The sequence below is a fragment of the Stigmatopora nigra genome, chromosome 18 (assembly GCF_051989575.1).
Source record: "Stigmatopora nigra isolate UIUO_SnigA chromosome 18, RoL_Snig_1.1, whole genome shotgun sequence".
Classification (NCBI taxonomy): Eukaryota; Metazoa; Chordata; class Actinopteri; order Syngnathiformes; family Syngnathidae; genus Stigmatopora; species Stigmatopora nigra.
In genome coordinates, this window is record NC_135525.1 from 5,594,747 (window position 1) to 5,615,776 (window position 21,030).

The window sequence follows — 21,030 nt, forward strand, 5'->3', positions numbered from 1 at the left end:
TGAAATAAATGTGTGGAAATGTGACCAGAAGTTGTCTATTACTTGGTTTCATCTTCCTTTTGTTGTGGCAAAACGGTATTATTCAAACACTTACTTACTCCATGTAAATTTTGGGTAACTTTCTTTTGATTTCAGGTCACTTCATGCTGATTTTGAGGAAAATCCAGGTCACTTCAAGTTGATTATGGAGCATTTCTTGTTGATTTTGAAGCATTTCAGGTCACTTCCTACTGGGTTAAGGTCACCTCCTGTTGATTTTTGGGGATATTCTGGGTCACCTCCTGTTGATTTTTTTCTCACATTTTCTTCTTATTGGGACTCTTTTGGGTCACCTTTTAATTTGGAGTCACTTTCTATCATTTTGGGGTCATTTCGGGTCACTTTGGATCACATCCTATTGATTTTTACTACCTGACTTATTGATTTTGTGACGCTTACTTTAAAATTTAAGCCACTTCATGTTGAATTTGCTGCTATTCTGTGCTTTCAAGTTGCTCTTCCGATTTTGGAGAAAATACATTACCTGGTGGATTTAAAGATTTTGGGCCAAGTCCAGGTAACGTACTCTTTTTTTATGGCCTTTTCCTGTAAAGTTTGGAGTATTTTGAGTGACTAATGTTGATGTCAGGTCACATACTGTTAATTTAAGGGTTCATTTGGGTTATATTAACTATATAACTTGTGATACATTGTACAAAATACATAAAGAATACTATATATAAAGTAGTGCATACAATGTTACATAATAGAAATGAATAGATCGTACAAATAATGATGATATTATGGTAAATGCACTGTAGGCCAATATTATTGTTGAATCGTTTGGAGACATTGTTGACAAAAATTGTCCTAAAATATTACTATGTTTTTCAATTCACCGAAACTCAAGTTAGAAGGCAACACGTGCTTTAATGGAGCGGCAGTCTCTGATGACATTTGTTGCGCCTTCCACCCAACCGGTCTGGCCACATGTCTCAAAACGACATTGTGTAAAACAACTCAGAAGAGAAATCGCCCGCCGCACAATAAGGTCGCCGGCTTATCCTGCATAAGTGAGTACAATAGACACACAATACTCATTTATTTGTTTGTGCGGTTCATTCAGGGTTGTCAAACTAATCGACAGCTAATTGTTGACCTCGACATTTCTTACCTAAAGATTGCCCAAATCTGTTTTTTGGGGGCCTCTTAACTCTGGCTGCCATTGGTGGTGATGGTCCAATCCATTTGAACTGAAACGGGGGAATCGCAGATGAACTCATTTGAATTCACAGGAGTAGGATCATTGGACATATGCCATCACCAAGGGCACAGAAAAAGTTATTATATAATATTCTCTATAACTTCTAATTAAAAATGTGACCTACACTAAATATTCTCCTGTAATTGAAAGTATTTATTGAATATTTCTTGTATACATTCATTATTTTATTTGTACTTATATTTAATTTAATGGGATAACTTTGTCATTATTCTTAATGTGATAATTGAAAATTACAGTTACTATGTTTTATTTCTTAAACATGAGCAGTAAATCACCATGTATGTATGTATGTGTGTGTGTGTGTGTGTGTGTGTGTATGTATGTATGTGTGTGCATACATGTATGTATGTATGTATGTATGTATGTATGTATGTATGTATGTATGTATGTATGTATGTATGTATGTATGTATGTATGTATGTATGTATGTATGTATGTATGTATGTATGTATGTATGTATGTATGTATGTATGCATGTATGTATGTATGCATGTATGTATGTTTGATGTATGTATGTATGTATGTATGTATGTATGTGTATGTTTGTTTGTATGTGTATATTTTCGTATGTATGTATGTGTATGTATATGTATATATGCATATGTATGTATGTGTATATTTTCGTATGTATGTATGTGTATGTATATGTATATATGCATATGTGTGTTGTATTAACATGTCCCTATTTTTCCAGTCAGGCTTGTTTGAAGGCAATGGAGTTTGCGTGCGATTTTGTATATGTGCCGCCATCATTGGGTTCAAAAGGACACCAACCTGTCTTCAAACGTTCAGGTAAGAATTGTACCCACAAAACAGTCCTCTCACAAACCAAAATGGCGATTGCCAAATTGAACAACCTTCCATCATGAAAATGTCTTTGACCTAAGCTAACTAGCTTGACTTAATCAATTAGCCATCTACTAATATTCCAATTTCAATGCTAATATTCGATGAGCTGGGTGCTAATACTATTTGCTTTCCTCGCAGCTCTCTTGCCCCCCATCAACTGGACCCGACCCGTGGCCGCACCCCCGCCTCCCCCCGTCAAGGTGGACGAGTCGCCCCCTAAAGTTGAAGAGTGGCCGGATAAGGATGGACGGCAGGATACGACCACTTCCACATGTCACTTTTATGACAATGCTGGTTTGGAGCACAAATCTGCCAAGCAACAGACACAGACCCGAAAGACAGGTACTACCACAAAACAAAGAAAAACACTTGTTGTTGTTGTTTGTTTATTTGACACTAGGGTGGACTATTAGGAGAAAAAAAATCCCGTAAGATTAAAAGTCTGTCTCAATGACACAGAAACCTTTATCTAATGAAGGAAGGAAAAAAGTCAACTGAAAATCCACCAAAATTAATAACAAGTGACCCCCATGTACTCACATATATAGCATGTGTACTTGTATGTGCTGGTACTACCATTACATGCATTTGTGTTTACCTCTTTTACAAGTGTATGTAATTGCAGGCTCTGGTATTACAATGACATATAATTGAGTGAAGTATGCGTACTTCCTATTACAACTATGTGAACTTGCATGTACTTTTACTTCAGGTACATGTGTACTTGCTTGTGCTGGTAATATACATTCAAGTATAGGTCTACTTGCGTGTTATTGTACTCCAACTACAAGAACTATGTATTTCTAACACAAAGTACTACAAGTGTATTTAATAGCGTGAATATATATTACAAAACTGTTTGCTTGTATGTACTTGTACTATTGATACCACAGGAACATGTGCTTGTACAAGTGTGTGTACTTGTACAAGTTTACTGATCAGCATGGCAAAAAAAAACTACAATTTCTCCAGAAATGGCGTTTTCTAGTCATTGATGTTATTGACTTGGGTGATGTCATGTTTCGTGCTGCTACTAGATGTCATTCTTGTCACAATACTCTTGTTTCTACTTCACCACAGCTTTACTTCCACCCCATCTGAGATCTGCAGCAAATAGTCGCTCACCTTCCCCTACTCAAACTACCGACACATTTTACGACAACAAGGACTTGGATTCAACAGATGCCGACAGACCACCTTGCATCTCAGATGGCACGGGGCTCGATGCTAATGTGGCTGGTAAGCAAAAAATAAAAATAAACGCAATCAGAAGAATCTGTCGTTCATATTATATCATTAAATTCTGCTTGTTATATGAAACAAAGAACTTTTGTAGCCTCAGGTCCACCTCTTCCTCCTCGTCCTCCTCGTCCAATCTTCTTGAAAAACATGCCGGAGTATGTGTTTATTCTACCTGCATCTTCATCGGGTGAAAAAACAATTCTATGCCAGCCTTCTGTGCCACCAGCTCCAGGTACTTTTTTTTAAAAAAAGATAGGTAGTTGTACTATCTATACTACTACTATAATATCTTCCATCTCGGCTGTTCTCAAACTGGTGGAAGTAAAGTACCAACACTGGTACTGTGCTCCCTTAGTAGTATGTGAAAGAAAGATGGAATTATGTTATGTACTACATATTGCCCATGGGCACGGTAATACTTAACATATATGTTAAAAATGATGATGAATACATTTATTGAGTTTGTTTATATTAATAGAATTTTTTTTTAAATGAGGGAAATAAAACTTCATTTTTCATCATTTAAAAATGTAAAATAATGTTTTTATTAATAGAAAATATTTTTAAAAATGAAGGAAATAAATTCATAATTAAAAAAAAGTCAATAAATGTAAAATAAATAAATGAATAGGGCACTCATTTAAAGTTCATTTGTGCCTCCCCTCTCAAAATGAATTGGGCATCTATGGCTGTCAATGGCAGCTAAACCACTACTGCGTCCATGTACTGCACTTTAAAAAAATAAAATAAAACTGGGTAGTATTTTTGTCCCTTGCAGCACTCACAGAAGATTCAGGGCCTCTCCAAGGGAACCCCAACGTAATTCTCGTCAGTTTAGGAAAACTCCTCTCGGAGAAAGGTCAGCATACCTCTCAATTTATATATATACTTATACCCTATTTGAGTAAATATGTGCTGTGTTGCATTTCTATGTTTTTATTTTACATTTTATCAGATATTAAGGGGAATTGCAATCAATAATAAGGGTTGCAATTAGCCAAGGTTGACAGGAATGACTCAGTCACCTTTTAAACGTCCTGATGACTGTGCTTGTGGTTTTTCCAGTGCAGAGCACCCAAGAAAAACCCACTTGCTGCACTCGTTGTGGAGCTGTGCTGCACTCCACGTACGACAACATGGTAGGGAGAGCTTCCAAAATCCAACGTATTTTTACCTTCATCTGGTCAGCGCATTTCCTGAATGTGTTCCCCTCCACCCAACAGATCAACGGGTGTTACTTCTGCGAGCACGGCGCCCCGAGCGACGGTTTGGAGCATGGCTTGTTCTCCCTGAGGCCCTCCCAGAAACGCCCAAGCAATTCCCAGCCCCTGCTCATCTTCTGCATCGACATCTCGGCCTCCATGAGCATCACCACTCAGGTAGACGGGGGAATTTCATCTCACGGGCAGGAGTCGTAACTGCGTTGGTTTTGTCAAGGTGTCCGTAGGGGACCAGTTCGTCCACAGATCACGTTTGGAGGTAAGAGTCTATTTTCCAAGTAATTTTATGTTAGGACTGCTGTGCACTGTTAAAAGTTTTCAATGGTCATGACCCACCGAATGCCTTAAAAACATGCGTGAAAAGATCAACAATGACTACCATGGGTTATCATTGTATTTATTTATTCAGGCATTTAGAGGTAAATAAGCCCTCTGGATTCTATCCGAGGACTTTATCTGTTACATAAGTCACGGTCACAGCAGGAAACTGTGGCCACACTTGACAACAAAGTGCAGCCAGACTTCGTATAACAGCCTTTAAAGAAGCCAGGAGACGCTGTGAAAAATTAAAAAAATCACTAAAAATGCTTCGTAACTCTCTTTACGATCATTTAACTCCCTAAAGCAGCCACCAGTGAAATACTCAATTGTTACTATTTTGTATTTTTGTATTATCATTCCTACACTATTCATGTGTAATCTGCCAATCCATTCTGCGATGTGGTGAATCAGTGTATATATATGGATATATATATATATATATATATATATATATATATATATATATATATATATATATATATATATATATATATATATATATATATATATATATATATATATATATATATATATATATATATATATATATATATATATATATATATATATATATATATATATATATATATATATATATATATATATATATATATATATATATATATATATATATATATATATATATATATATATATATATATATATATATATATATATATATATATATATATATATATATATATATATATATATATATATATATATATATATATATATATATATATATATATATATATATATATATATATATATATATATATATATATATATATATATATATATATATATATATATATATATATATATATATATATATATATATATATATATATATATATATATATATATATATATATATATATATATATATATATATATATATATATATATATATATATATATATATATATATATATATATATATATATATATATATATATATATATATATATATATATATATATCTATATATATATATATCTATATATACATATATCTATATATCTATATATCTATATATATATATATATATATATATATATATATATATATATATATATATATATATCTATATATATATATATATATATATATATATATATCTATATATCTATATATATATATATATATATATATATATATATATATATATATATATATATATATATATATATATATATATATATATATATATATATATATATATATATATATATATATATATATCTATATCTATATATATATATATATATATATATATATATATATATATATATATATATATATATATATATATATATATATATATATATATATATATATATACTATATATATATATATTATATATATATATATATACTATATATATCTAATCTATCTATATATATCTATATATATATATATATATATATATAGATATATATATATATATATATATATATATATATAATATATATATATATATATATATATATATATATATATATATATATATATATATATATATATATATATTTTTTTTTTTATTAGTATCGTACTATTAATTTATTCATGCATTCCTCCAGAGCTTTTTGATGTCTTTGTTAAAAAATTCTGACATTAAGAGGGGGAGATTCACTTAAAATGTTTCATCTTTGGATATAAATAATGACAGTTGAACGAAAGAAACAACTCACGAGGATTGAAAATGGCACTGATACAGGTGTCACTGTTCCCAGTGCAGGTCTCTATCGATCTACGACATGTGCGTAATCCTCCGCAGTGACATCGCAGGGCCGCACCTTGACCAAAAAAAAAAAAAAAAAACATTTTTAATCTGGGGGTTCGGTCCATTTTGAGGGGTAAATGAACAAAAGTAACGATTGGATGCTGATTTTTGTCAATATTAAAGTAGTCACTCACCCTGACTGACAAGTACGAAGACGAGAAGGGCGACAAGGAGGACCTTCTTCATGTTGTTCACTCGTTTGTGCTTCTTCCTCTGAGTGAGCGTTCTTATTTGCAACCTTTATACTTTCAATTGTCCCTCATATGACACAAAAGCCAGTTTATTGTCAATTGTTTTCTTGCGTAATCAGTGTGGCAATGTACCTATAATGGGCCATGGATGAGGAAATTTGGGCTAAAACATTGCGACATGTCGGACCTTTGATCACACAATAGCACAAAAACTGGGGATTGTTTTGGTCAAACCTGTTGAGTGGTAGCAAACAAAAAATATGCTTCAAATTTTTTATGGTTAAGGTGTATTCATCCTTTTTTAAAAAGGGAACAAACTCAGTTAATATAAGCTTTGCTAATATTAAAAAAAAATCTATTTAAAATATTTCGCAAATTAAACAGAAAAATTGAAATAGAAAATTTATATGCATACATATTTTAAAAATGAGTTGTCATTTGATCTATCTTAATTAAAAATATTATATACTAATATATATATATATATATATATATATATATATATATATATATATATATATATATATATATATATATATATATATATATATATATATATATATATATATATATATATATATATATATATATATATTATACATATTGAATAATTCCGTGGAAATATGTTTTACATATTTTTTCTTAAAATATTTGTATATTTTTGATTTCTCAAACATATGTACTTTATATGTATTTTACTTTTGTTTCTCACAGTTTGTCCAGGAAGCAGTTTTACTCTGCGTAAAAAAACTGAGCAGAAAACAGCATAAAACACCGGTGGGGCTCATCACATTCAACTATGAGGTACAATTTAAGAGATTGTATTTTACACAGTTTACACACTGTGTTGTAGTGCCGTATTTTTTCTGACTATAAGTCCCACATTAGTATAAAGCGCCCGTGCCAAAGAATCCACAATCAAAAGGAAAAAAAAATACTATGAAAAACTCATACTCTTGTAAATGTCACATTTTTGTGAGGTATTTAAATATATATATATATATATATATATATATATATATATATATATATATATATATATATATATATATATATATATATATATATATATATATATATATATATATATATATATATATATATATATATATATATATATATATATATATATATATATATATATATATATATATATATATATATATATATATATATATATATATATATATATATATATATATATATATATATTTATATTAGAACCTAGAACAAATATACTAATTCAAAGTAACTGGCGTTAAATACAGCCACTCTAACTTTTTTAAAAATACATTTTAATATTTGTTAATACATTCCTTTTTACTTGACTTAGTACTTTTTACTTTGTACTTTAATGATGAGTGATGACTATGTTAATACTTTAGTCCTTTTTCCTGATTATGTTTCACATGTACTGTTAACGGATGCACTTTTTTGTATGTATCGTATCTTTTGCTGACCCGGCCCATCTGTCAAATTTATAAAGTCAATGTAGTAGTCCCTGGGCCCAAAAGTTTGCCCACCCCTGGGCTAAACTATGAAAGAAAGTGCGATTTGTAGTCCAGAAAAATGTGGTATTTTTAAAAACAGTATTTGATATCCTCATAAATGAGCAAATGTGCGAAAGGTGACGGTGCACGGCTACGGAGATTTTCCATCACGTGTCCTTCAAGCAGACGAATTGATGGACAGCGACAGTCTTAAAGCGGCGGCGTCCGCCTTCGCCACTCCACCTCCGTTGTCCAGCACCAAAGATTTCCTGGAGCAGCAAGTCACGGGGTAACAATAACGTTGTCCAAATATATGCAAATATTTTCTCGTGTACTTTTTATTTGATTTATTTTAAAGCTCACCAGATCTACTTTTTCTATGTTTATGTTTCATATGTACTGTTAACGGATGCACTTTTTTATATGTATCGTATCTTTTGCTGACCCGGCCCATTTGTCAAATTTCTTTTTTTATATGTATCGTATCTTTTGCTGACCCGGCCCATTTGTCAAATTTCTAAAGTCAATGTGGCCCCCCGGGCCGAAAAGTTTGCCCACCCCTGCTCCAGCACCCTCCGCGACCCTGGTGAGGATAAACTGTACGGACAATGAATGATGATGTGTGGCGTTTGTGCGTTTAACTTTGAAGGTTGTCAGCAAAGGGCACCACAGCGCTTGGCCCGGCAGCTCTGGTAGCCATCACCATGGCGTCCAGACACCCCGGCTCCAAGGTGAGTGTCACACCCGCGTCCAACTGGCGTTTTTCTTCGACACGAGTCATATTTACGTCTCTTGTGAAAAGGTGATCATCTGTACGGACGGCAAGGCAAACACGACTTTGGGGAATCTGGAAGTGGAGGACAATGACGCACGCACACTGCTGTCGTCCACCATTTTCTACCAGGAATTGGGGGAGAGTGCTGTTCATCAAGGGTTAGTTTTCAATCTTTTTTATTCATTTTTTTACTGTCAGTATGATCAGAATTTCAGTTATTCCAATCGTTTGACCTTTTACACTGGGTGACAGGTCGTTATGGACCGTGGTTTTTAAAATATTTACGTTTTGGGCAAACAAGGAGTTAATAATACTTTTGAAAACAGTTTTTAGGTGATCAATTTAAAAAGAATCTTCACTAAAAACGTAAATACCAGCTTTTCCATTGACAAAATATTCTCATTTTTTTATTCTTTGACCCAAAAAGTAAGATGTTTTACTCTTTTTCTAATATAAAATATTTTTTGTCCAAACAAAAAGTTAAAATGATCACTTTTTGGAACAAAGGTCTGTTTTTTTTCTTTCCTTCAGCAAAACATATTTATTGTTTTTACTTTTGAGTCAATTAAAATACCCAAAAATTCATATTTTCCCCAAACAAAACCATCCAAAAATTTGAGCAAAACCTTTTTTTGTTGATTAACTGTTAAATGTCTTAAAACTGACAAAAAATTAAATAATAATAAAACAATAAATATTTGTATATAGTTAGCCAAAATAAAGTCGTTTTTAACCCCAAAAACTTTATTCAGTATTAAATTGTCCTCAAAACAAAGTCTGTTGATCTACTTTCAACAAAATAGTCCTTTTTTATCCATGAAAAGTCAGATTTCTGTCAAGTATGCATCTAATATATAACCCAAAATAAGGTTTCTGCATGTCCAAATGATTTTTTTGACTGACTTTGTTGATCTTCCAGCGTCACCGTGTCAGTGCTGTCAATTGAGGGAACCGACTGCCGACTAGACGAGCTGGGACGACTGGCTGATCGTACCGGAGGCAAAGTAAGAGATTCTGATTTTTACCTACTTCTCCATCACTTAACAGCCGTTTTTTTGGGCGTCCATCAGGTGGTGATCGCCAATCCAGGGATGCTCCAATCGGAATTTGAGCAGATCATCCAAAACAACACAATTGCAACACAGTGCACTGTCTCCTTGCTACTTCCTAAATCATTGTAAGATGAAATCAATGTTATCTTAACTCATTATATAACCACTTGAATTTACAGTTAATAATTCGACTTAAAGTATTGGAGGCATATTATGTGAAATATTGTTTCAAAAAATATAAAGTAGGAATTGGGAGATGATAACAAAAAATGAGGACATAATCACAAATCATGGACAGATAAAAATAATAAATGACAGTCAAGTTAAAGTTTAAAATTAATAATGAATATATACAGTCTTACTTTGTATTCATTAAAAATGAAAATCTAGTAATTCAAATTATCAAAAGATTTTTTTTGTCCTTTTTATACTTTATTTTCATTTTTTTAATCCACGTTCGGTCTTTTAAATTTAGGATTTTTCAGTTGTTAATATTTTTTCAAATGATATATACACTATTTAAATACTATTTATTTTCTTGTACTTAATACTTCCTCCATTACACTGTGTTAAAAATGATTAATATATTCTTCCTTTATATTTGTTAAAAATGCAAATTTCACTAAAATTGTCCCATTAATGTTAAAATAAAAACATTTATTTATTTCCTATACTTTATTCTATTTTTCAGTTTTTAGTTAAATATCAAATTATATTGACATAGTATATTATTTCTATACAATATATCATTTACATGTACTTAACGTATTCCTCCATTACTTTTTAATGTATTTCTTCTTAAATGTTCTTCAAGGAATTCAATCATTTGTATGTTTTTTTTGTATTTTATTTTTTTAGGCGAATGAGAGGAGAAAAAGAAGCAGGACAACAAACATGCAGAAAAGTGGGAAACGTGCACCCGGATAAAGAAATCACCTTCCAATTCGTGGCTGAAGAGGCTGAAGGTACACAAAAATACATTAATTATGTCCGTACACATATCATAAGGGGTTAAGTGAAACGTCAATTCGAAGAAAAGCAAAAACAAGCAAGGGAGGAGGCTTAAAAGTGATGACTAAGTGTACCGGTGATAGAAATAGATGTAAGACAATGGAAGGAATACAAAAAAAAAGGAGTGAGGATGTCGTGCTGTACTTGGCCTCGTAAAACTGGTTCAATTCCTAAGAAAAGACTTGATGGCAAGTCTCCACATCAAACAATAAAAGATAAATTGTGGGGGAAATATGTACTGGAACATAATGAGTCATCATTGGAACACACCTTTAGTTACAGTCATTTGAATTAAAACATGTTAAAGTATCATAGGTACATTTGGAGTATATTTTATACTATATTTTAGAACCAAAAAAAAACTAAATGTATAATTTGTGGTAAATTTGTATCATATTAATGATGGATCTATATAGTCATTTGAATTAAAACATGTAAAATTTTCATAGGTATATTTGGAGTATATTTTATATTATATTTTAGAACCAAAAAAATAACTAAATGTATAATTTGTGATAAATTTGTGTCATATTAATGATGCATCCATTTGTAGCAATAATACTGAATTATCCATAGAGGTAAGTTTGGTTGTTTGTCATAAGGTGCTCTGTGATTGGCTGGCTGGCACAATTCAGGGTGATTGATCCATGATTTTTGTTTTGTGTTTGAATTTTTTCTCTTTTTTAAAATCTAGAGTTATTGCCAGCATCGGGCAGCACCGTGTCGGTCCAACTACAGCTCAGATACTTGTTGAGGAATGGCCAAAAGATGCTTCGAGTTTTCACCACTACCAGAAACGTCACCAACGAAAGGTAATGAGGATTATTTTGTCCACAGCTTGCCATACGAGGACGACTCTCAAAATGGGGGCGTGTCTAGCCATACGTCAGAGTGAAACACTAACGATTCGGTTAGAGAAAAAAACTCCAAAAGTACATTCCGCAGCACTTAGTCATGCCCTATGACATCATTTTAGCAACGTATCAATATCAATAGTAGTACATACCTATCAACTTATACGGTTTTCCCTTATTTTAGATTATTTAAACTTGTCTATGCCTTATAACAACTTTTGTATGGGAAGAATGTTAATACTTTAGTCCCTTTTTTCTGTTTATGTTTCATATGTACTGATAACGGATGCACTTTTTTATGTGTATCCTATCTTGTGCTGACCCTAGTCGTTCTGTCAATTTTTTTTAAGTCAATGTGGCCCCCAGGCCGCAAACTTTGCCCACCCCTGATATAGATACATATAGCGCAACAGCAAGCAATGTACCCAGACAGTCAAAATGTTAGCATCATCTACAGAATCTTGATTTTAGTGCAAGCTGATTAGGCACCATCTACTTTGGAGAAAATTTTAGACTTTTAAGTACTCCCTGTGTGAGTAAACATTTGCCTCATTTTTTTAATTGCTTAATTAGGGTAATTGCAATCATTAAAAAGGGAACAATTGGCTAAATTTGCTAAATTCTCGTGCTTAAAAAGCTTTCACCAAGTAGCCAAATAGCTACGGGTGTGATTGACGCATTACCTTTGGCTTTCAGCTCGGTGGCGCTATCCTGTCTGTCGCTACCCATCATCCAACTGAACTCCTCGCAGGCCAGCGCCGCCCTGGCCGTCCGAGGCCGATTCCTGGACGCCCGTCAGGAGAGCGAGCAACAGATGAAGCTAATCCAGAGGGTCATGTAAGTACGACATCCAAACCGGCCAAGCATCACCGCCAACGTGACGTTTTGATGTCGTCCTCAGAGAACACAACCGCAATGGCGAGGACCGTGAGACGTACAAGGAGTGGGTGGACACCATGGAGCCGTTATACAACAATATCCATCACCTCACCAGGGTCAGATAGGTTTTATGGCCTTTTTTAAACTCTTTCCATGCCATTGACAATGATAGACGTCCAATGGCTGATCAATAGGAGGCGTCCAATCCATTTGAAGCGGGACTTCCATTTTAATTGGATTGGATGTCTGGATTGCTAGTTCAACTTCAACATTGCAATTTGTCATTTTTATTCATCAGGCAAAATCGGTCGTCTCTGACTCGCAGGTGAGTTTCAATCTCAATATTTAGGACACTTTATGATCTTAACTGCCTAACTAAACAACTTCTGATTGGGTACTTGAGTACTTCTTACCTTTTGGTTTGGACTACTACTCTTTGGGTACTTCTCGTTTGAATCATTCTTACAAGAGTACTTTCTTTTAATTCATTTCTGGCTAGTTTATTTCCTCTTTGGATTGTTACTATTAGTGTACTTTCTTACTTCATGTGAAATACTTTTTGGTGATATTTTCACTTTTAGAGTACTTCATGCTTGAATTTCAAGTACTTTTGTCCTCTATGAAGGCCTACTATCTTGGTACTTCTCCCTGCTGGGGTACTTCATGTCTTGATACACATTCATAATACTTCCAAATACTTCAAACTATACCACTTGGAATACTTCCCATTGAAAATCATTTCCAAATCATTTTTCCTGTTTAAAAAAAATAAGCAAAATGTCTTGACCTGTGACTATTAGCATACTTCCTTTCCAAAATGGAGCATCTCTTACATAATTCATAACAATTGACAGCTTGTAACACTTCCTTGGAGAAAACTTTCTTGTGGAATTCCTCCTCCATCCGAGGAAAGCTCCCGCAATGTTTCCTGTTGAAACTTAGAGTACTTCCAGCTATTGTTTCCCGGCGCTAGAATACTTCCTCCCTCAATTCCTCCCTTGTCCTCCCTCCCACCAGTCTTTGACGGACGCCGGCGCGGCGTTGCTGTACGCTATGAAGCAGAGCAACAGGAAGACCATCATGATAAAGAATCAGCAGAACCTTCACTTTTCACCCCATTGGAAGAATTCCAAAGACTGAAAGGCAAACATGCCAAAAACTGCTGATAAGCCACATTATCCTGAGTTAGCTCACAGTACACATTGTTTAAGCCGAATTTTGATACTTAGTAGTTGTAGTTTGAAGTAGGAAGGTGGCTCCTCCCATTTTTTATACTGGTTAGTCGTCTATTTGTCTCAATTGTTAGCAGAAGAATGTAAATGGTCACGATTGGACGTTTTTTATCATTGTCAATGGTGTTGAAATGATGACATCAGCACTAGTTTTTGTTAAATCTGACTTTTATTCTTGGAATGATAGCAAATACTGCTTGCGTTGTCTTTGCATGATGAATAATATAGCAAAACACAGTAGAATGGTCACCATATATATATTCTTAAATTAAGCTACAATGAAGAATTCTTGTTCTGCTTCTGTTTTTTTAATGGAATTTTACAGTGAAAACATAAAAGACAAAACAGTAGAATTTATACAGGACACTTTTCTATACCATTTTTTCAGTTTTTTTTTTTTTGCTATTTGTGGTAAAGTATTTCATCTTTTCATGTAAGAATTATTTATTAATGTATTAATTTTTCTTTATCTTGACAGAGATTGGGAGGAAACCGGAGTACCCGGAGAAAACCCACACAGGCCCGGAAAGAACAAGCCAGAACGTCGGAATAATGATCATAAAAATAGAAATAATCTTGTCTTTTTAAAATGACCAATAATAACTTGCCCATTTTGGGTTTAGTGGCAAGAAAAGTTTGATGTAAATGAACGAAAAATATTCATTAGCTATATAACGGGTCAAAGGTCAACATCCAAATAGTTGCCTACTGTAGTGACCAATTGCTCGGAAAGGGTTAAGTATTTAAATTAAGAAAGGATAAGTGCTTTGCTTGAGTTGACATGGTTTGTACTTTTACATTTTACAGCGTTCTAGGCGATGGAGACAAAAATAATTTGATTTGAGAGAGATGCATGATGATAGATTGTTGGTCTATCCCTTTAAGGTTAATTAAACATGTTCTTCCTCCTTGATCAAGTAGTCTGGCAAAGTGTGAAAAGTGGCGGCGGAAACAGTAACGGGAACGCTCAGGGAGATGGCACCGGGCTCCGTGGCCTCTGGGGGCGTGTCCTCGGGCGGCAGTTCGGCGGGGACGATGTTCAGGTCGGCGAAGGAGGCGGCCATGTGCGTCCGTAAGTGCTTGCGGAGGTAAGCGGGGAACAGGAAGGTTTTTCCACAGTGGCTGCAGGCGTGAGGTTTGCTGCTGGAGTGGATCTTCTGGTGCTTGCGAAGGCCGGCACGGTTCAGGAAGCCTTTGCCGCAGCTGGCGCACACGTGCGGCCTTGGCTTGGGATGCTGCTTCTGGTGTTCCCGCAGCTCCGCCGGGTCGGCAAACTCGGCCCGGCAGGTGGGGCATGCGTGCGGGCTCGGTGCCTTGTCGGCGGCGTGCAACCGCTCGTGGGCCTGAACTTCCTCCCAAGTGCTGAAGGTGGCGTCGCAGCGGGTGCAGGAGAACTGCGGTAGAGCGCTGGTGGGGCCTGTTTCCGTCTCTTCGGGCGGCGGTGGCGTTGGCGCCGCCTGCTCTGTTGAGTGAGTTCGCTGATGTTTACGGAGGCTGGAGGATACCACGAAGGACTTGAGGCACTGGCCGCATTTGAATGGGCGCTCTCCCGAGTGTACGCGGCGGTGCTTGTTGAGGCTGGAGCGCTCGGCGAAGGATTTATCGCATTCTGTGCAGGAAAATGGCCGCAGGCCTGTGTGAACCAGCAAATGGCGTCGCAGATCCCAGGACGCCACGAAAGCCTTGTCGCAGCTCTGGCATTTATAGGGCCGCTCTCCGGAGTGGACCCGCTCGTGCACGGCTAGGTCGGCCGGTTGGCGGAATCTCTTGGGGCATTTGTCGCATGGGTAGGGCTTGAAACCCTGGTGGGCTCGCTGGTGGCGGCGGAAACTGGACGGGTCGGAGAACATCTTGCCGCATTGTGGGCAGAGAAAGGGTTTCTCTCCGGAATGTGTACGCAAGTGGGACTGGTATGAGGAGAGCTGTGTGAAGCCTTTGCCGCACTGCTCGCACGAGTAGGGCTTCTTCTGCGAGTGGATTCGCTGGTGGCACACCAGCGAGGACGAGCGGGAAAAGGCCTTGCCGCACTCTGAGCACAGGAATGGTTTCTCTCCGGTGTGGGAGCGCTCATGGTTCTTCAGGTCCTTCAGCTCAGTGTAGGTTTTGCCACACTCGTTGCAGGCGTAGGGCCGGTGGCCTTGGTGGTTGCGTCGGTGCTTGCGGAACACAGAAGGGTCGGCAAAGCTCTTTCCGCACTCGCCGCAAAAGTAAGGCTTCTCTCCGGTGTGGGAGCGTGTGTGGACTTTGAGCTTGGACAAGGTGGGGTAGCTCTTGGAGCACTGGCGGCAGGAATAAGGACGTTCACCATTGTGCTGAGTGGTGTGGATCCTCAGGCAGATGGCCTGCATGAAGGCCTTGCCGCATTCGGCGCAGACGAAAGGTTTCTCGCCCGTGTGCGAGCGGCCGTGGTTGCGCAGCTCGGTGGGCGTCTTGTATGCCTTGTGACAGTCGGGGCATTGGAAGGGTCGGCGGGCCGAGTGTGTGCTCTCGTGTTTGGACAACTGGGCCTTGCTGGAGAATGTCTTTTGGCAGTGGTCGCACTGGTGCTGCTGAGGGGGGCGTCGCTTGCCGTGAGCCGATACCTTGTGTCCGCGCAGTGCCGACGCGCTCCCAAAGGAGTCGTCGCACGATGGGCACTTGAACGCCACTTTGACTTTAGGGGGACGGCCTCGCCCTCGTTTTTTAACGGGGGCCTCTTCCTCTTTTTGCCCGTTGTTGTCGTCTTGCTCTGGGGGGGTTTGTTGCCCCGTAGGAGGGGGGCTAGCAGCCTGCGGCGAAGAAGCCATCTTTCGCCAACCTTCATGAAGCACACACCAAAACAAACCAAGAAATGGAAGAGGATTATTATGATGGCCATATTTGTACTTTACTCGATTACTCGAGTACCCTAAAATCAATTCCAAGTTCATGGTCTTGTTATATTGTGTATTTTTATGGACAATTTGATAACCAAATTTGCTCTGCCAACAATTATTTCAGGTGGTCTTCCACACGCCCCTTCAGAGAAAGAAGCATTTCATTTCTTTTGGTGAAGATTGTTCTCTTATTTTGGTAGGTACGCAAGGTAATTCTATCTGCTTTTATTGTGTTGTGGTAATGATTTGTATTAGTTATTTCCCAAGCCTATGGTATTCCTTCATCTATCAGTGCAGAAGTAGCAGCAGTAAAAATGCAATTTAAAGACTGTATGATATATGATAACATCTTGGAAAGTAGATTGAGTGAGAGAAAAACATTGATTCTGCAGTCGCATCCACCTCATATTTTGACTTGAAAATATAGAACCAGAATGCATTAATTCACAAAATGGCTGGCATTAGGACCTCAGGGACAATAGGCTAACCGCTCATGTTTGAGGAACTATGCGATGTCAAGGCATGTCTCGTTTTTGTTGTTGTTGACTACGCCCAGAGTCAAGCGTCATTTTTAAAAAGCGATCTATAAACAGTATTGCATATTCCCGACATCTAATGATTTCGTTAGCTTACGTGCTATTTAAATGAAACTCAAAATGGCTGGCTTTAGGACCGCCTGCACTCTTTTCGGAGGCATCGTCTACCCCGATGCGGCGAACGTTAGCTTCACGCAGATTTTACTCAAATGTACTAAACAAAAGAATGACCATACCTGAAACAATTTGATAATAGATGCGCGGATTTGTGAGAAAAATATGCCCACTTGAGCGCGTTTCCTGCTGGACGCAGTGGATCGTTTTCACTGGTTGACTGTCAAAATGGGACGGCGCTAGGACCATGATGACGATGGCTTGTCGAGTGTCAAGCCGCTAGTGTTTACATGTGTAATGTATAGATGTATAATATTTATTTTGTATCATATATATTTATATATCTATATCTGTATTTCACTTAATGCTAAATGCATACTTATGAAATAGTCTAGCTCATTCCCTACACTGTCAAGTGCAGTGATTTTCCGTTCAAATAGATTTAATGTCGATCTGTATCAATGGCAATGAAAAACATTAAAATAACCATTTGCAAATGCAAGTTTTTGTTTTTATTGATGTGGTGAATATGTGTTTGGAGAAATGTTAAATACATTTGAAGTACGTGAAAGTTTTTGTTGTTGTTGTCTGACTTTTATTTTGCACCTCTGCACAGGGAAGTGTTTGGATGCTGCACATTTCCTGTTCCCTAGCAACAAGGGCAATGTGGAACTCAAAGAGGACAATTGGAAGAAGTGCCTTTGTAATTTCATTTTCACATCAAATCAAGCTTTTCGGTGCTCTCATGGGAGATCTTGAGATTTTGAGATGTGCTCCAAATCACTTTTGAAGGTATTTGAATTCACAGATTTCTTGACGTTGCCTTTTCTATCTTTATGCGGCAAATGTTTGTTTTGCTAGCTAACGAATCGCCAGCATGGCAATCAACTACCTGCAGAAATGTATTTATTAAAAAAATACTTAAATAAACACTCCTTTGCAGGATCGTGTTATATTGAATCGTATTTTGACGGATTTTTGCAGTGGCGATGTCATAAAATAAAACATTTGGAGGCGTTGTTCGTTCACGCAGCTGGACACAGCAATCTAATTAGTCGTTCTGTGTGGAAAACAATTACAATTCGTATTTACTTATAAACTCGTCAATAAGTAGTTCATCAGAAATATTATCTTTTTGAGAGTATTGCAGAACACCCCCGCTCCTAAAATCCCTTTTAAAAATGTTTTTTTATTCTATTGTTTTGTCACATATATGCCCCTATTTTGCTGGTGCCCACGTTAAATACAATATAACATTGTATTACCTACCTACTAACATTTCTATGTCGTAAACATCGATTATAAAGAAAAAATAGATACTTGTGAATATCTTGTAATGTTTAGGTGGGAATTTTATCCCAATTTTGTTCAGAATTTGAAATGATCTATGACTGAATAGTTTAATTGTAACCATTTGGCAAATGTGTTGTTCTGATGATTGAATACATTTCAACTTCTGACAAAAGTTATGTATGCTTTGCCTTCCTCATCCTCATCTAGATTGGTCTATGGCCCCTCCAGACGCACTCTGCCCATCACTGTTCTCCATTTTTAACTGACAAGCAATGCACCTGATGTATCCTCCTCTTGTATACATTTTACATTTGGTGCGCTTTCTGTCCTAACATGGCCGCGCTTGTCCAGCACACCGATGGTCATCTGGAGCCAGAAGATGAACGCAAATTCAAATGTGACGAATGCGGACGCGGCTACAGACACGCGGGCAGCCTCGCCAACCACAAAAAGACTCACGACGTTGGATGCTTTGAGTGCTACGTGTGTGGTAAAGAAAATTCCAACGCTTTGGCTCTAAAAAGTCACCTGAGGAGTCACAAAGCGCGCAAAAAGTACTCCTGTTCGCAATGCGGCAAGGCTTTCCGCCTAGCAACCCAGCTTGCGACGCACGAGCGCATTCACCGTAGTTTGCCATTAAAAAAAGAGGACGACACGGAGTACTTGTGTCAAATCCCAATTGACAGTCATTGCCAATCGATTGTCGGGACCCAAACGGAAAATAACGGCGTTGAAGTTAAAGGGGTGGTTTACCCTCCGCAGTTTGATGCGTCGCAAGATTCCACCGACCGTCCGTTTAAATGCAATCTGTGCGATAAGACATACATACACATGCGAAGCTTGAGCAACCACAAAATGACTCACCAGGTGGGAATATTTGAGTGTGATGTGTGTTTTAAACTCTTCAAAAACATGGCAGCGCTCTACGGCCACCAGAGGAGCCACAAGGCCAGGAACTACGGCGGAAGCAGTAACTCGGACTTCTACGCCAACTCTACACTGGAGCAGAGTTTGGACACGCCTGACAACTTCTGCCATTTGTGTCAAGATCTTTTCCCGAGCCCCGAGGAATTCAAAGAGCACATCCAGATGCATAACTCTTCTACTCCCTTTGGGCTTCGGGACAATATAGCTGGCAGTCATAGTATTACATACGACGTTACCTCACCTAAATCCAACGGTTTTACGGCTCACATGAGTCCTATTTCTTTAACCTCAGTCAAAAGTTTTAATCAGCCTCAAGGTACTATAAACAGTAATGGACATGTGTATTCAAACTTGTCCAACAATCAGACATCGCCCAACTGCTTAGAGAAAAAACCCCAGCTCAGGGAGGATAGCATTGGCAACGTCATGGCGACCGCGTCGGAAGACCGCGACGTCACGGATCCCGACGAGCGCCCCTTTAGATGTCAGATCTGCGACAAGAGCTACCGCCATTCCGGAAGCCTGGTCAACCATAAACGCTCTCACCAGGTGGGTAATTTCCACTGTACCATCTGCAGGAAGACGTATCCTCACCTGGCGGCCCTCAAAAGTCACCTCCGCACCCATAAGGGCCACAAAACCTCACCCAACACCGATGGTGATGGAGACTGTCTAGACTACAACCCCTTAATTTCGCTAGACCAGCAGAACCACTTGGCGTCACAAGAGGAGGAGGCGGATGGTACTCCCCTCGCTTATGGTGAAAATGTCAAAGTATACCACACCAATCAGGACACGACTCAACAGCTGACGCCTAGGCACATGTGCGCCGACTGTGGGGTTACTTTTGCCGATATTTCTGGCATCGTGACGCACTCTTGTCCGCTACGACAGCAGCACACGACTGAAGACCACCATCCCAAGAGGTATTTTGCCGATACGATGTCGCCGTTTAACGGACCTAACGAGAATTACTCAGAGCGGAGCTTCCAAGAAGAGGATGACGGCGATATTTATCAGTGTTCCATTTGTGGGAACAACTACAACGGCATGCGGGCCCTCAGGTGCCATCTTCGTGGACACGCCCAGTCCCAATTTCCCGTCGTCAGCTCGGTACAGGGATCCTTGTCCTCGC

General features: G+C 37.4%; 3 protein-coding genes across 3 annotated transcripts in view; 2 read left to right on the top strand and 1 right to left on the bottom strand.

The window, feature by feature from the left end:
* The first annotated feature begins 405 nt into the window (after positions 1 to 405).
* On the top strand, positions 406 to 14,527 carry LOC144211204 (circularly permutated Ras protein 1). The gene is made up of 22 exons (XM_077738230.1): positions 406 to 556; positions 894 to 1,052; positions 1,963 to 2,056; positions 2,252 to 2,455; positions 3,194 to 3,352; positions 3,450 to 3,587; positions 4,134 to 4,214; positions 4,421 to 4,494; positions 4,579 to 4,734; positions 4,793 to 4,834; positions 7,592 to 7,681; positions 8,505 to 8,656; positions 9,017 to 9,098; positions 9,170 to 9,300; positions 10,062 to 10,146; positions 10,213 to 10,319; positions 11,053 to 11,159; positions 11,900 to 12,017; positions 12,756 to 12,896; positions 12,961 to 13,054; positions 13,237 to 13,263; positions 13,956 to 14,527. Exons 3-22 carry the CDS (start codon positions 1,978 to 1,980, stop codon positions 14,076 to 14,078), a joined length of 2,190 nt encoding a protein of 729 aa, XP_077594356.1. The 5' UTR covers positions 406 to 556; positions 894 to 1,052; positions 1,963 to 1,977; the 3' UTR covers positions 14,079 to 14,527.
* On the bottom strand, positions 14,327 to 17,925 carry znf668 (zinc finger protein 668). Its single transcript, XM_077738226.1, has 2 exons — positions 17,798 to 17,925; positions 14,327 to 16,967 (listed from the first exon to the last, which is right to left on the bottom strand). The coding sequence occupies exons 1-2, from the start codon at positions 17,922 to 17,924 to the stop codon at positions 15,061 to 15,063; spliced, it is 2,034 nt and encodes a 677-aa protein (XP_077594352.1). The 5' UTR covers position 17,925; the 3' UTR covers positions 14,327 to 15,060.
* A 377-nt stretch (positions 17,926 to 18,302) lies between these two features.
* Positions 18,303 to 21,030, top strand: part of znf646 (zinc finger protein 646) — a 7,301-nt gene continuing 4,573 nt past the window's right edge. The window contains exons 1-2 of the mRNA XM_077739043.1: positions 18,303 to 18,467; positions 19,176 to 21,030. The exon at positions 19,176 to 21,030 is cut by the window's right edge and continues 490 nt beyond it. Of these exons, the coding sequence (XP_077595169.1) occupies positions 19,302 to 21,030 (1,729 nt within the window). The 5' untranslated portion in view covers positions 18,303 to 18,467; positions 19,176 to 19,301. The remainder of the gene's footprint in view (positions 18,468 to 19,175) is intronic.

Bases quoted from the DNA above. Each gene is read 5' to 3' on its own strand.
- LOC144211204 (XM_077738230.1), top strand. From the start codon at position 1,978: ATGGAGTTTGCGTGCGATTTTGTATATGTGCCGCCATCATTGGGTTCA. The intron at 3,353-3,449 runs GTAAGCAAAAAA...GAACTTTTGTAG, and splicing joins GCTCGATGCTAATGTGGCTG to CCTCAGGTCCACCTCTTCCT. The intron at 9,301-10,061 runs GTTAGTTTTCAA...TTGATCTTCCAG, and splicing joins GAGAGTGCTGTTCATCAAGG to CGTCACCGTGTCAGTGCTGT.
- znf668 (XM_077738226.1), bottom strand. From the start codon at position 17,924: ATGGTCCTAGCGCCGTCCCATTTTGACAGTCAACCAGTGAAAACGATC. The intron at 16,968-17,797 runs GTATGGTCATTC...TGCTTCATGAAG, and splicing joins CTATTATCAAATTGTTTCAG to GTTGGCGAAAGATGGCTTCT.